The 14,977-nt window shown below is 41.1% G+C and overlaps 1 protein-coding gene across 2 annotated transcripts in view; it reads left to right on the top strand.

The window, feature by feature from the left end:
* LOC137616689 (uncharacterized) overlaps nt 1-5,587 on the top strand; it is a 59,007-nt gene extending 53,420 nt beyond the window's left edge. The window contains exon 5 of one of the 2 annotated variants that reach the window (XR_011039485.1): nt 5,305-5,558. Coding sequence is in view for 1 of the 2 variants with exons in the window: in XM_068346649.1 (XP_068202750.1) it covers nt 5,305-5,370 (66 nt within the window). In the remaining variant the exon portion in view is untranslated. Of the gene's footprint in view, nt 1-5,304 lie in introns of both variants that reach the window. The other variant, XM_068346649.1, reaches the window with a different exon arrangement.
* The last annotated feature ends 9,390 nt before the right edge of the window (nt 5,588-14,977 follow it).

The raw sequence follows: 14,977 nt of genomic DNA, 5'->3' as shown, positions 1-14,977 counted from the left end.
AACAGAAAATCGAAGTGATAAAGTGATATGCGCAAAGTGTTACAGTGTTGCGTCCGAGGGTTCGTCTGTTCGTGCCTGTAGTTCTCCTAGTCCGGGACCTCTTGCAAGCTCCCAAGCCCCGGGGAGAAGTAATGTCGAACGACTTATGGGTTCGTCAGGCCTTGATCAACGAACAGCCGTTTTCCCTCCGTGGTTTCGGGCGTATCTACCCAAGATCGCCCCACCCACACAAAGACGAGAGAGCCCATTTACTTCTCGTCTGCGGAAGAGGTTTCTTGTAAGAAACCTTGGACCAAGGTCTCGCAGCTTATTAAGCGCAAGTCGGTCCCTTCCGCGCAAGTCCAACGGCCCAGGTGTAGCCACTGGGTCAGTTCGGACTCGCCATAGTCTTCCGATGACTGCACACCTCCTAAGAGAGGCAAAGCGGTACCGCAACAGGCAGTAACACCGTCTGTTGCCGCACCTGCTGCTGTAGACCCTAAGTGGTCTTTGCTACAGTCTATGCAGACACAGTTAGCATCTTTTATGCAGGAGTATCGTGCGGAGAAGGTTGACGCTGCACCCGTTAGCCTACAACCAACCACGGTTGTGCGTACAGTAGACGCTGACGCTACCTGCTCCCGCACTCCGCCTGTGAGAGTTCCACCACCCATGCGCAGTGTACCCTGCCAGCCGCACGTTGACGTTCACAGACGCAAGCTACCCTCCGTTGACGTTCGCGAGTTACCACAACAACAGGAGGGTGGAGTTAAGTTGCTTTGTTTTGACGCTGTGCTTCAACCTCCGCAACACTGTGGTTACCGCTACTCGCCCGCAGCAGACTAGTCAGTCAGGAGTAGAGGCTTCCCCACACAGCTATGGTTGTTGCCAGCTCACAGACTGTCCAGCAGTTACATGACGTTGCCTTCTGGTCTGCTACTAATGCACCAGTGCTGTATGTCCTCACGCACCTGTTGTGGTTGACAGTTCAGTTTTTGACAGTTCACAGACTGTCAAGCAGTTACATAACGTTACCTTCTGGTCTGCTGCTAATGCACCAGTGAGATCCTCACTGAGATAACCTAGCTTTTCTCGGACAAGGTTCCTGTAGATGAGAAAGGCTGTTCTCCCTCCTACTGATATTCCTTTGAGGACTCTGTCATTTGGAGAGGAGCCTTAAGCTGCTTAGCCTCCTATGGACATTAATTAAATCATGATGATTTTTTAAGGATCTTCATCCGGATCTTGTAACTGCTGCTCCTCGTTCGCCTAACGTCAGTACTTACACTAGGCCTAGCTACTTCGAAGCCGTTGTTGTTAAGCTAGTGCTCTCTCGCTCTCCTAGAGAGCGTTACGTTGGCTAGGCGACTGGTTTTTGCACCAGGAGGAGTTTTAGGGATACAGCCTTTGATTTCCCTTCTTTTAAACTGGATTATAGAGCGAGAGTCTGATAGGACACGAGAGAAGTTCTCGGCTTGGGAGTTCATGCCTCTGCCCAGGTAGACTTCTCAATTCTGGTAGACTCGCCCTGGCGCCTAGCCAGGAGACGCTCCAAGTTGTTTACAGGTCAACTTCTCAACTTTTGTCGAGCCTTTGAAGTTTTGCTGTACTATTATGTCACACATAACAAGGCTTCCAGGGATGGTAAATGGTTCCGCCTCAGTCGCTAACCCCGTCTGTTGCCACACCTGCTCCCGTAGACCCTAAATGGGCTTTGCTGCAAGACATGCAGTCCAAGCTTGTGTCCTTGATAGAGGACTTAAATACGGAGAAGAACCTTCTGGCCAACAACCTTCCAACCGGTTGGTTGTGCGCCCTGTTGACGCTGAGGTATCCTACTCGCGTCTGCCAGTTGAGGTGGTTCCTCCACCAATGCAACCCAGTGTGGGTTGCCAGTCGCACGTTGACATTAAGCGACGCTCGGAGGTGGTTGTTGACGTTCAGTGTTTCACTAGGAAGACGTTCAACAACCAGCAGAGGTGACTTGTTGTGACGCAGTGCGTCAACCTCAGCAACCCGGTATGGTGTTGACTGCACAACCCAGACAGTCTACACAGTTTCGGGTTGACGCTGTACTTCCTCGCGCACCCATGGTTGTTGACAGTTCACAGACTGTGCAGCAGTACCATGATATTGCGTCCGGCTCCGTCACGCATCCACCAGTGCGACCGGATTCAGCGAGTCAGACGTTGCCCACTCCGTTGCCGTTTCCTCATCAGTTTCGGATGAGGAACCCTCTGATGAGGACGTTGCTGAACAAGACGATCACCCCCCAGCCCTGCTATCCATCCAGAAGATGCTGAAGAAGGAACGCTGCCCAGTCAGGCTGTGGATGAGTCTGGTAAGGACACTGTCATCCGTGGATCAATTTGTGTCACTAGGAAGACTACACCTCCGTCCTCTTCTATACCATCTAGCTTTTCACTGGAAAAAGGACAAGACGCTAGAAGCGGTCTCGATCCCGGTTTCCAGAAAGATAAAGTCTGGTCTGACTTGGTGAAAGGACTATATCAACCTTAGAGAGGGTCTTCCCCTGACTGTTCAGACTCCCAACCACGTTCTCTTCTCGGACGCATCGGACGTAGGCTGGGGTGCGACATTAGACGGTAGGGAATGCTCGGGATTATGGAACTCGAGTCAAAGGACAATGCATTTCAACTGCAAGAAGCTACTGGCAGTACGTCTGACCTGGAAAAGCTTCAGGTCTCTCCTTCAAGGCAAAGTGGTGGAGGTGAACTCAGACAACACCACGGCTTTGGTGTACATCTCCAAGCAAGGAGGGACCTACTCTCTGACATGGTACGAGATCGCAAGGGACCTCCTCACCTGGTCAAAAGGTCTAGACATTTCACTAGTACGAGGTTCATCCAAGGCAACTTGAATGTCATGGCAGATTGTCTCAGTTGGAAGGGACTAATAATTCCAACAGAATGGACCCTCCACAAGGATGTATGCAAGAGACTTTGGACCACCTGGGGCCAGCCAACCATAGATCTCTTCGCAACCTCGATGACCAAGAGGCTCCCAATATTTTGCTCACCAATCCCGGACCCAGCAGCAGTTCATATAGATGCCTTTCTACTAGATTGGTCACATCTAGATCTATATGCATTCCCTCCGTTCAAGATTGTCAACAAGGTACTGCAGAAGTTCGCCTCTCACGAAGGGACAAGGTTGACGCTAGTTGCTTCCCTCTGGCCCGCGAGAGAATGGCTCACCGAGGTACTTCGATGGCTAGTAGACGTTCCCAGTACACTTCCCCTAAGGGTGGACCTTCTACGTCAGCCACGCGTAAAGAAGGTACACCAAGGCCTCCACGCTCTTCGTCTGACTGCCTTCAGACTATCGAAAGACTCTCGAGAACTGGAGGCTTTTCGAAGGAGGCAACCAGAGCGATTGCTAGAGCAAGGAGAACATCCACCCTTAGAGTTTATCAATGGAAGTGGGAAATCTTCCAAAACTGGTGCAAGTCAGTATCCGTATCCTCGACCAGTACCTCTGTAACTCAAATAGCTGACTTTCTCTTATATCTGAGGAAAGAACGATCTCTTTCAGCTCCCACTATCAAGGGTTACAGAAGCATATTGGCATCAGTCTTCCGTCACAGAGGCTTAGATCTTTCCAACAATAAAGATCTACAGGACCTCCTTAAGTCTTTTGAGACCACGAAGGAGCGTCGTTTGGTTACACCGGGTTGGAATTTAGACGTGGTACTAAGATTCCTTATGTCAGACAGGTTCGAACCGCTACAATCAGCCTCCCTGAAAGATCTCACCTTTAAGACTCTTTTCCTGATATGCTTAGCCACAGCTAAAAGAGTCAGTGAGATTCATGCCTTCAGCAAGAACATCGGATTCTCACCTGAAACGGCTACATGTTCTACAACTTGGTTTTCTAGCCAAACACGAGCTGCCTTCTCGGCCTTGACCAATATCGTTCGATATTCCAAACTTATCGTATGGTTGGAAATGAACTAGAAAGAGTGTTATGTCCTGTAAGAGCTCTTAAGTTCTATTTAAAAACCTTTACGAGGCCCGTCTGAAGCTTTATGGTGTTCAGTTAAGAATCCATCTTTGCCTATGTCAAAGAATGCTTTATCCTTTTTTATCAGACTGTTAATACGAGAAGCTCATTCCCATCTGAATGAGGAAGACCAAGCTTTGCTGAAGGTAAGGACACACGAAGTTAGAGCTGTCGCAACTTCCGTGGCCTTTAAACAAAATAGATCTCTGCAAAGTATATTCGACGCAACCTATTGGAAAAGCAAATCGGTGTTCGCGTCTTTTTATCTTAAGAATGTCCAGTCTCTTTACGAGAACTGCTACACTCTGGGACCATTCGTAGCAACGAGTGCAGTAGTGGGTGAGGGCTCAACCACTACAATTCCCTAATTCCATAACCTTTTTTAATCTTTCTCTTGAAATGTTTATTATTATTTTTGGGTTGTCCGGAAGGCTAAGAAGCCTTTCGCATCCTACTTGATTTGGCGGGTGGTCAAAGTCATTTCTTGAGAAGCGCCTAGATTAGAGGTTTTGATGAGGTCCTTTAGTATGGGTTGCAACCCTTCATACTTCAGCTCCTAGGAGTCGCTCAGCATCCTATGAGGATCACGAGGCTCAGTAAGGAAGACGTACTTAAAAAGGCAGAGTAATTGTTCAAGTCGACTTCCTTACCAGGTACTTATTTATTTTATGTTTGTTATTTTGAATAACTGATAAAATGAAATACCAAATACTTAGCTCTTAATGTTAACATATATTGCTGGTCTCTACCCACCCCCCTGGGTGTGAATCAGCTATATGATCACCGGGTAAGTTTAATATTGAAAAATGTTATTTTCATTAGTAAAATAAATTTTTGAATATACTTACCCGGTGATCATAGATTAAAGGACCCTCCCTTCCTCCCCAATAGAGACCCAGTGGACCGAGGAGAAAATTGGTTCTTTGTTGACATTGGAGTACTTAGTACCTGCGCGACAGATGGCGCTGTTGATGTACACCCCCACCTGTATAGCGATCGCTGGCGTATTTGGTCCTTAGGTTTTTCTGTCGGGCAGCAGAGCTGACAGCTATAAGATCACCGGGTAAGTATATTCAAAAATTTATTTTACTAATGAAAATAACATTTTAAAACATTTCTATTTATAAACTAAATCTCTTAAACGCAAAGCGCTAGTTATGAAAAGCGAAAAGATTTTTTTTTTTTTGCTCTTGTCTCAACTAATAGCACTTTTATGTGATTTTCTTATGTTTCAGTTTGCCTATCAATTCTTCTAATATTTCCTGAATTGTAAGAGGAGTAATTCATTATATATTTTTTCAGGATATAATTGGTCATTTGCTTGAAATTGACCTGACAAACGGCAGATGTAATGGCGATGTCCATTAATCACAAGACTACGGGCTGTATTGTTGCAAGAGCCCGTGCTTGGCCGTTAGAGCCGGGCAATCAACAACAAAATAATCACAAGAAAATTTCTGTTCTACTGTTCAAATGGAAATTTGAATCTGTGACTTCATGGAAAAAAAAATATACATGCCATGGATTTAGGTGTGGGGAACATTAGTAATTTTCAAAATTAGTCACAAGAATCCTTTTGTTCTACTGTTCAAATGGAAATTAGAATCTGTGACTTCATGGAAAAAAAAAATATACATGCCATGGATTTAGGTGGGGGGAACATTAGTAATTTTCAAAATTATTATGTAGATCTATATACAGTGAGGCTCTAAGTACCTTGATATTACCTATTCTGTTAAAGTTAACTGTTAGAATTCAACTGCTAAACTAATATTTTTTTTTCTATAATTCCTAAAATCTGTTGTTGTCTTTGCCATTATACAGATTGTCTTAACAATCATAAATGCTGGTGTCAATTTTTATATGACATTTTATTTTTTTACAAAGAACAAAGCGTAAAGTTAAATTATAATTTATTTGCAACTTGAAATATTAATTAATCACAACTTCAATAGACCAACCTCTCTGTCTCTTGCTAACTTGTGTCATATTAATTTACTTGAAGCCTCACATCTTCAGTCTTGTGTCATACTAAATTTATTAGAAGCCTCAGTATTAAATTTCGCTCTTTGTCACCAATTGAAAATTTTAGCCTACTTATGATAATTTTTTTCGTATTTATACGAGGTATAAGAATGTTGGTATTATCTTTTTTTATTGGGACTATAGAAAAATGTTATTTGATTTTCAGTTGTGTCACTTAATATCTAATTTGATTTGACCACAATTCTTGTAAGTTTGCCATTCTTCGAAGCATATTTGGGAATATGTTTTCATGCTACTTGAATTTGTATTTCCGGATAATTTATAACTATAATTTCTATTTAGCTTTTGCAGTGATACAAATACTTGATCATAGTACTATTATCAATCAGAAAACATATTTAGCTAAATCTGTTGGTACTAATGTTAAATGGCTAGTGTTTTACAAACAATCATTTTAGCATCTCTAGGTCTTCAACCTGATTATGTGGTATAATGTATGTTTTTAAAACGATGTATCGAGTCCAGATATTTAATCTTAAATTCACTTAATATACTATTGTGTCTTGAAGTTCAACTCAATCAGGTGAAGTCCCCCTAGGGGAAGGACTTTTTATACAGTGATTTCTATTGTTTATGTTTTTATACAGTGATTTCTATTCATTTTAGTTTTATACAGTGATTTCTATTGTTCATTGTTTTTATACAGTGATTTCTATTCATTTTAGTTTTATACAGTGATTTCTATTGTTCATTGTTTTTATACAGTGATTTCTATTCATTTTTGTTTTATATAGTGATTTCTATTATTCATTGTTTTTTAAATATAAAACTTACCCGCTGGTTATATAAGAATGGCTAACGTCCCTGACGCCTCGGTAGGAAATTCAAAATCTCGTGCGGCTATCGCAGATATGCCAGGTGTACACTAGTGCCCTCACGGTACAACAGGTAGAACTATAGCCAACCTCTTCAGATTTTCCCTGGCGCTGTGCTGGTTGGTTCTATTGGATATTCTCCCTCGCTTTTTACTCTGTTTGGACGTTATTTGGTGATGTATTAACGTTTTTTGAGTTTAGGCTGTCGGTTTTTTGTTTTATTTGAACTGTGATCACGTATTTATAACTTAAAAGGTAAGATTAAAAAGTTTTTCGACCTATTTTAAACCTCACGAAAGGATAGGACGAAAGGTAAACATCTCGTCCATTGATAACGTCACAGCCTTATGTCGTAGGCTATAAGACCGACTTGCTTTTTACAAAGAATTATAAGTGGATACTTTCTTTTGAAATATTAAGTTATAAATTTAATTAAAAGATTATTAATCTAAGAAAATTTTATCCTTTTAATAGTCTTCTTGAGGTAATCTTCAATCTGTTTGCAAAGATTAACTAGCTTTCAGTTGTTACGCAGTTATCAGTATTGTTACAATATTACAATATTTTGTAGAGATTTTATGAATAGTACATTCTTCTTACTTCTCAAGTTTTTCAGTTGTACTATATAAAAGGAATATTTTATTTTGAAATTAATTGATCCTGTCAGTATTTTTCCTTAGAGATTAAGGGAAGTTAAATTTCTCTTAATGTTTATACGAATCGATGTAGCGCACGATTCTATTTATCGTTGTTTCCTTAGTGGAATACTAAGATTGTTCTTATATTAAGTGTAAATGTTCTAATGAATACGAGTGATGATTCATCTTTTATTGGAATTCCTTAATTTAAAGGTTTTATTTTATTTTATGAATATACCTATTAAGGTAATATTTAATATTTAATTTTTCGCTGCATTTATATGGGATTCAGTGATTTTTCATTCCCATTTAAACGATTGAGAGAATTGTAAGTCTCTCTCTAAGAGTTCATTTCGTTGGAGAGAATGTATATATTTTGGTTTTCAAATGATTATGAAACTTTCTTTTAACAAAAAATAGAATGAAATTTTTAGTGTTAAATTACGCAGTGATTTTATTCAGTAGTGAGTGCTTCTGTTCGGACCTGTCGTTATCCTAGTCTTAGACCTCTGCCAAGCTCCCAGAAGGGGAGAAGTTAAGTCGAACAACGAAAGGAATCGAGAGGGTAGCCGGGCGCTACAGTCTTTTAAGACCGAACAGAAGTACTCTCTGTCATTCCACAGATCGATTATCGTTATAGATAAAGCGAGGATTAGTGTTGTCAAATATTATATGCGCTTTTCAGGCGCTAAACTGAAAACAAAATTAACTTTGTTCTGCGTATTTACGTTTGAAACAACAGCTCTCGTCGATGAGGCAGTCTTATTGACCGGCTGTTGGCAGTGAGGCTGGGTGTTAGTCTTCGGTTATAGACCCGTTGTCGCACAGGTGGCCTGTTGTCTTTGAGACTAACGTGATATCGCACAGGCGGTCTCCAGTTTCACTGTTCAGCTGCTGGTCGAGGTAGATTTGTCTCTGCTGAGCTCTGTTTTACAGCAGCTATTAAAAGAGAATCTAGCTGATTGTCAATCAAAGCGTGATGACGTTCGCCAAATGGCGGAGCGAGCCGCGAAGCGGCAGGATCAGAGCAGGCGCGAGGCGCAAGTGGAGCCTGAGCAGAAGCGTGACGAGGCTCAGAAGCTAATTACTGAAGGCGCTGAGCGTCAGCGACAACTCCAGACAAGTGCCAAGCGCCAGCGTGGTGACCCACGCCATTCGAGTCATGAATGGGCAGAACGCCAACCCGACAAGCGAGCTGTAGCACGAGAATTGCGTGAGCGCGACGCGCCAGGATGCGGCGGAGCGCCAGCACCAGCTAGATTCATCCTATTATAAAATCAATCGTGACAGCAAACGCAAGGCGAGTGGCTGTCAATTGGATGTGGATATGGAACAACGCAAGCACGCCCATATCGCCACTGATGTGCCTGTACAGCTCCAATCTCTAATTTGTTAGAAGAAGGTCTGGATGAGGTTCTCTCTCACTAGGAACAATTGGAGGATATCTCGGAGGGAGAGGAGGAGAAGCTACCTCTACATTAGGCGGACTTCAAAAAACCTAAGGTTAGTCTTCTCGGAATCATTTCCAGACTATTTTTACACCAGTTGCTCCGCTATCTCCCCCTTCTGAGTTTGCCTTAAGGCAAGGAAGCTAAGACTTCCTTTTATACAAAAATGGTGCTTTCCCGCTCTTCTAAGAGAGCATTGAAATTAATGGGAGCATGGATGGATTCAAGAAAAGCTCTGGGCAAGGTATGCTTCACTTTCCCACCAGCCAAGTTAACTTCTTAGTCGAACGTTTGGTATGAGACGGGGGAGGTCTTGGGTTTGGGAGTTCCCTCGTCTGCGCAGGGAGACTTATCAAACTTGGTGGACTCTTCCCGTCGCCTGTCCATGAGAAACACTAGAGGGTGGTGGTCAATGTCGGAGTTTGACCATCCCTTGAAAGGATTGTTGAGAGCGTTTGAAGTATTTAATTTACTTGACTGGTCACTGGGAGCCTTAAGCAGAAAAGTAACTGAGATGAAGGACACGGACACAAGTAGTCTTATCCAACTTATGTCTTGTATGGACAGGGCAGTCAGGGATGGTACGAGCTGGCTGCTTTCTTTACTGCAGGGGTTATAAAGAAAATTGAATTGAATTGAATATAGGATGTAGGCATTAAGCCAAGCACTGGGGCATCAAAGACCATTCAGTGCTATATAACGAAAATCATTCAATCATATCTGTATACTCACACCATTTAGTATCATTTTAACCTTTGATACAAATTGCAACACTCTCATACAATAAATCTAGATGTGAAATACATAGGGATTAAAAGGGTAAAATAAATAAATAAATTAATAAAATCAATTATAGCTCGTAATATAACCCAATACTTTGTATAAATTTTCTCAAGTTCAGGGTATTACAGTTTTCCCCCAGTATATCTCTTAAAGGTTTGTCCTGGAGTAAATGTGTCCTCCTCTGAAGATTAAAAACAGGACAATCAACTAAAATATGTTTAACATCCATTGTCATTTGACAGGTATTACAAAGAGGGGCCTGTCTCCCTTCCCCACTATTCATTAAATAATTGTGCGTTGCATGTGTATGGCCAATACGCAGCCTAGTTAAAATAATGGTATCCCTTCTACATGTAGAATTACAAGATGACCATTTATCCACCAATGGGTGGATTTGTTTCAATTTTGTATTGGTGGTCAGGTCAGACCATCGAGCCTGCCACTTATTTTTACAGTAAAGATGAATCTCACTTTTAAGATCTTTGTAAGGAATACTCAAGGGGGATGGATTACTTAGCCCTGAAGCTTCCTTTGCTGCCTTATCTACTTGTTCATTTCCATCCACCCCAACATGGGCAGGGACCCAACAGAAGTGAACACTGATACTCTTCCTAGACTGCAGAAGTACTAACCAGCCCTGCACCTCTTGTACTAGATGATGGCCTGGCATAATTTGTTTTAATGACAGTAAAACACTATTGGAATTCGTAAAAATTGTATAAAAACTATTTTGGTTGCCATTTTTAAAAATATGTTGGACTGCGAGAATTATTGCGTACAGATCAGCAGTAAATATTGAACAAGAGGATGGGAGTTTCCTTCTAATAACAATATCCCCCACCACAGCTGCACTTCCAACTCCTGCAGCCGATTTGGAGCCATCTGTAAAAACATGTTTCCCATGATGTTGAGCAGCATGATTTAAAAACTCACTTTTCATTACCCTACTAGGTAAGGTATTTTTCCCTCCTGTCGTAAAACATACTTTAACAGGTGGATTACACCAAGGAGGAGACGGGATATCCTACCTCTGCTATCTGTGCTGTTAACAAGCCTACTTCTCTAGCATCATTTTTCAGCTGTACTTCCAAAGGCTTAGGCACTCTAGATCTGTTAGGAGCCCGATCTAAAGGCGCCCTAACATATTTACAGTTAGGATTGTTTCTCACAGCAAGGGACCTAGCTAAAAACCTCAAACTCAACTCCTCTCTGCGAATGGAAAGGGGAGGTATGCCAGAATCAACATAGAGACTGTCAATGGGAGATGTTCTGTAAGCACCTGTGCAGATGCGAAGCCCAGCATTGTGAACAATATCAAGTTTTCCAAGTAAAGTCTTTGTAGCTGACCCATATATTTGGCATGCATAGTCTAACTTGCTCAGACACAAAGATATATAAATTCTAAGCAAAGTTGTTCTATCAGCACCCCAATCAAAATGTGATACCACTTTCAGAATGTTCAGTGACTTCTTAACCCTGATAGATAGGTCATTTACATGGGGACCAAATGTCATTTTCTTGTCAAAAATGACTCCAAGAAACTTGACATTATCCTCATATGGCAAAATGCAATCATTTAAGAAAAGGGTGGGGATCTCTTCCCTTTTACGAGTACGAGTAAAGAGAATGGCTTTGGTCTTCTGAGGAGAAAAACTGAATCCACGAGAATTTGCCCATGCGGAAGCAGCATTTATTGCAATTTGAAGATTTTGGCATGCTTGTAGTGCAGGTGATCCACTACAATAAATTGCAAAGTCATCTACAAATAGTGATCCTTGTATGCCAGGAGGTATGTGACTAATGAGACTATTAATAGCAACAGCAAACAAGGACACACAAAATATGCTGCCTTGGGGGACACCTTCTTCTTGCATGTAGGATGAAGATAGTTCTGACCCTACTCTCACTTTAATGGAGCGGTGTGATAAAAATTCTTCAATAAAAGAGAACATATGTACTCCTATACCCCACGAGGCCAATTGCTTTAAAATACCACCTCTCCAGGTGGTGTCTTATGCCTTTTCGAGGTCAAAAAAGACACCCACCACCTGGTTTTGGTTAGAAAATGCATTTGAAATTTCCCTTGATAACATCAGCAAAGGGTCTAGAGTACTTCGGTTCTTCCTAAAACCAAACTGTCTGTTAGATAAAAGATTTTTTTATTCAAGATACCACACAAGTCTGTTGTTAATCATTCTCTCTAATAATTTGCATATGCAACTGGTCAAGGATATGGGCCTATAACTAGATGGCAGTTCTGGGTCTTTACCAGACTTGTGGCCTGGAATTACAATTGAAGTATGCCAGGAATCAGGAGATGTATGGGAAGCCCATAGACCATTAAAGGTTTCTAATAAAAATTCCTTGGTATCCACTGGAAGATGTGATATCATTTCATACTGGATGCCATCCTCACCTGGGGCAGTTAAAGAAGAGCTAGAGATAGCATTTTGCATCTCCTCCATACTAAAAGGCAGGTTAAAAGCTTCAGTATTTGAAGAAGCAGGAGGAACAGCAGATGTTGATGCTCTAATTTGTTGAAATGCTGGAGAATAGTTGTAAGCACTTGATACATGGGCAAAGTGCTTAGCAAGAAACTGCTACATCTTTGGGGTCATATATATTTATTATTTCCCCTTGATATTGGTAGAGGCTTAGGGACGAATTTGCCTTGAAGTTTTCTAATCTTGTCCCATATTTCCTTTGAAGGAGTTTTGGTATTAATATTAGATATATATTTCTTCCAAGATGCTCTCTGCTTTTTTAAAAGTTCTTTTTTGTTTGGCACAGGCTCTGAGGTACGCTATTCTATCTGCTACATAGTTTGTTCTCAAGTATCTTCTGAAGAAAGTTCGGGTCACTTTTCTTGCGTTGGCACATTCTTTACTCCACCAAGGAACTACAGAGCGATGAGGTAAACCGCATGTTTTAGGTATAAACTTGCTAGCATTATCATTAATAATATTTTCAAGATGTTGATAGGCATGCACTGGAGATGTAAATTCATCATACTCTTTATCAGTGTGTGAACAGTTTTCATAAGCTGCCCAGTCTGCCTCGTCTATCTTCCATTTTGGTGGACACTGAGAAGGAAGATTATGGACATAATTCAACATTATTGGCCAATGGTCACTGCCATGTAGGTGTTCATTTACTGACCAAAGGTAGTCCAATCGAATGGATGAGGAACAGATTGACAAATCAATGGCTGATGTGGAGTTGTGGAATACATCATACCTAGTTGGAGAACCATCATTCATTAGTATTACATCATTGTTGTCCATTAATTCTTCAACAAGATTACCCCATCTATCGCACACATTTCCACCCTATAAAGTATGCTTTGCATTAAAATCACCCATTAAAATAAAAGGGGCAGGAAGCTGGTTGATCAGGTCTTGGAGGTCAGAAAGTCTAAGCCTTCTGGATTACCAGCATGATCTAAGAGGAAAAGTTCTAAAGATGGTTCAATATATAGCGAGCATAAAGTAATTTTTTTCCCGATATGCGTTCTAACTGCACATGCCTCTAGTGGTGTATTGAGTAGGATTGTTTCAAATTTTACAGATTTGTGAATAATAAAACCTGTACCACCTTGAGCTCTTGCAGCTTGTAAAGGAGGGGATCTACAAAAATGATGATTGAATCCAGGATTAAATGGTTTGTCACTGATCTTAGTTTCCTGTAGACAAATTACCCTAGTGTCCGAGTCCCTGGTTAAAGTTTTTATTTGCTCAATTCTAGTACTTAGACCTCTGCAATTCCATTGGATGATAGACATTATCTTTTGTTATTATTTTTCTTTGTCTCATTTGTCTTTTGGGACTTTTCAGATGAAGCCATGTAAGGCCTGGAGTTGGAAGGCTTTACTAGGCCACCACTCTTCTTTTCTTTCTTTCTAGTATCTTTATACAAGTCAACCTTAGGATCATGAGGAGTAGGGCACTTACCTGATTTAGATGAAGGTGAGGATGATGGGGACCTTTTCCTCTTTGGAAGATCTTGTTTTCCAATCTCCATCAAATCAGGTAGAGATTTCTGCCTGAGACAATACATTTGAGGTGGTGGAAGCCACATTGGCTTCCTTGGAGGATTGTGCCAGAACTTCAACAGGTCGAGCACTTAACCCGGAAGGCTGGGCTACTACCTCTAGGGGAGATGCTCCTATCGGTGACATTACTTTTGGTGTGTTGGAAACCATATTGACCTCTTTGGAGGTTTGTGCTCTGGCTTTTATAGGCTGAGCACTTGACCCAGATGGCTGGGCTACTGCCACTAAGGGAGATGCACCTGACAGGCCAGGTGCTACCACTGGTCCCCCTGTGGTAGTAAGGGGTAGTGGATTATAATCTTTTGGTGGCATCTTAACCGCGCGAGCAAAATCAAGTTGCCGATTGAGTAAATGCTTTGCATAACCTACACTTATATGTTCAGCATTTGCTTTCAAGATTGCAGCTTCTTCTTTCTTGTATTCTCTACATCTTTTATCATTTGATTTATGATGATCTTTACAGGTTGTATCTCTGTTGCATTGGCCATGTTCTAACAAAGAACAGTTAATACAGATCTTCGTATTATTGCAGTACCGGGAAGGGTGACCGTACTTGAAACCATTAAAGTTTTGTAAAGGCCTAGGCATATATTCTCGAACACTTACTCTTTCATTCTCAATAATTATATGATCTGGTATAACAGGGGTTTCAAATGTTAAAACTACCATGCTTGTTTGAGGGATCTTACTTACTTTCCAAACATTAGCAGGGCACATGTCCAGAATTTCTGGTTCTGAAAATTCATATAGATCTTTATCAAAAACTACTCCTTTACCATAGCTGAAGCTCATATGTGGTTTAATATCCTTAATAGGATCAATTTCTGCAATCTTCATGCCACAGAGCATGTGAGCTTGAGTATCTGATTTTGCATTAATTAAAACAGATTGCTTACCGTATCTGCTAATATCCTTACTTTATATTAAACCAACTTTTTTTTGTATAAATTTACTAATCTTATAATAGTTATAATTATCTATCTTCCCAGATGCAATTATCCATGTTGGGGGCTTGGGGGTTCTTACTTCTGGAAGTCTATGCTCTATTTCTTTTTCCATCCATTCTTCTGTTTTATATACCTCTAGGTGTCTTGGTGCTTTATCATATAGAGCCCCAGAAATCAAACAATTGTCAATTTTTATGCTCTCTAAATTTTTATTTGCTTCTAAAGCAATCTCAAAACTTGAAAATGA

This window comes from Palaemon carinicauda, chromosome 2 (genome assembly GCF_036898095.1).
Source record: "Palaemon carinicauda isolate YSFRI2023 chromosome 2, ASM3689809v2, whole genome shotgun sequence".
NCBI classification, from domain to species: Eukaryota; Metazoa; Arthropoda; class Malacostraca; order Decapoda; family Palaemonidae; genus Palaemon; species Palaemon carinicauda.
Note: the sequence above shows the minus strand (reverse complement) of the source record. Positions and strands in the feature narration are given on the sequence as shown.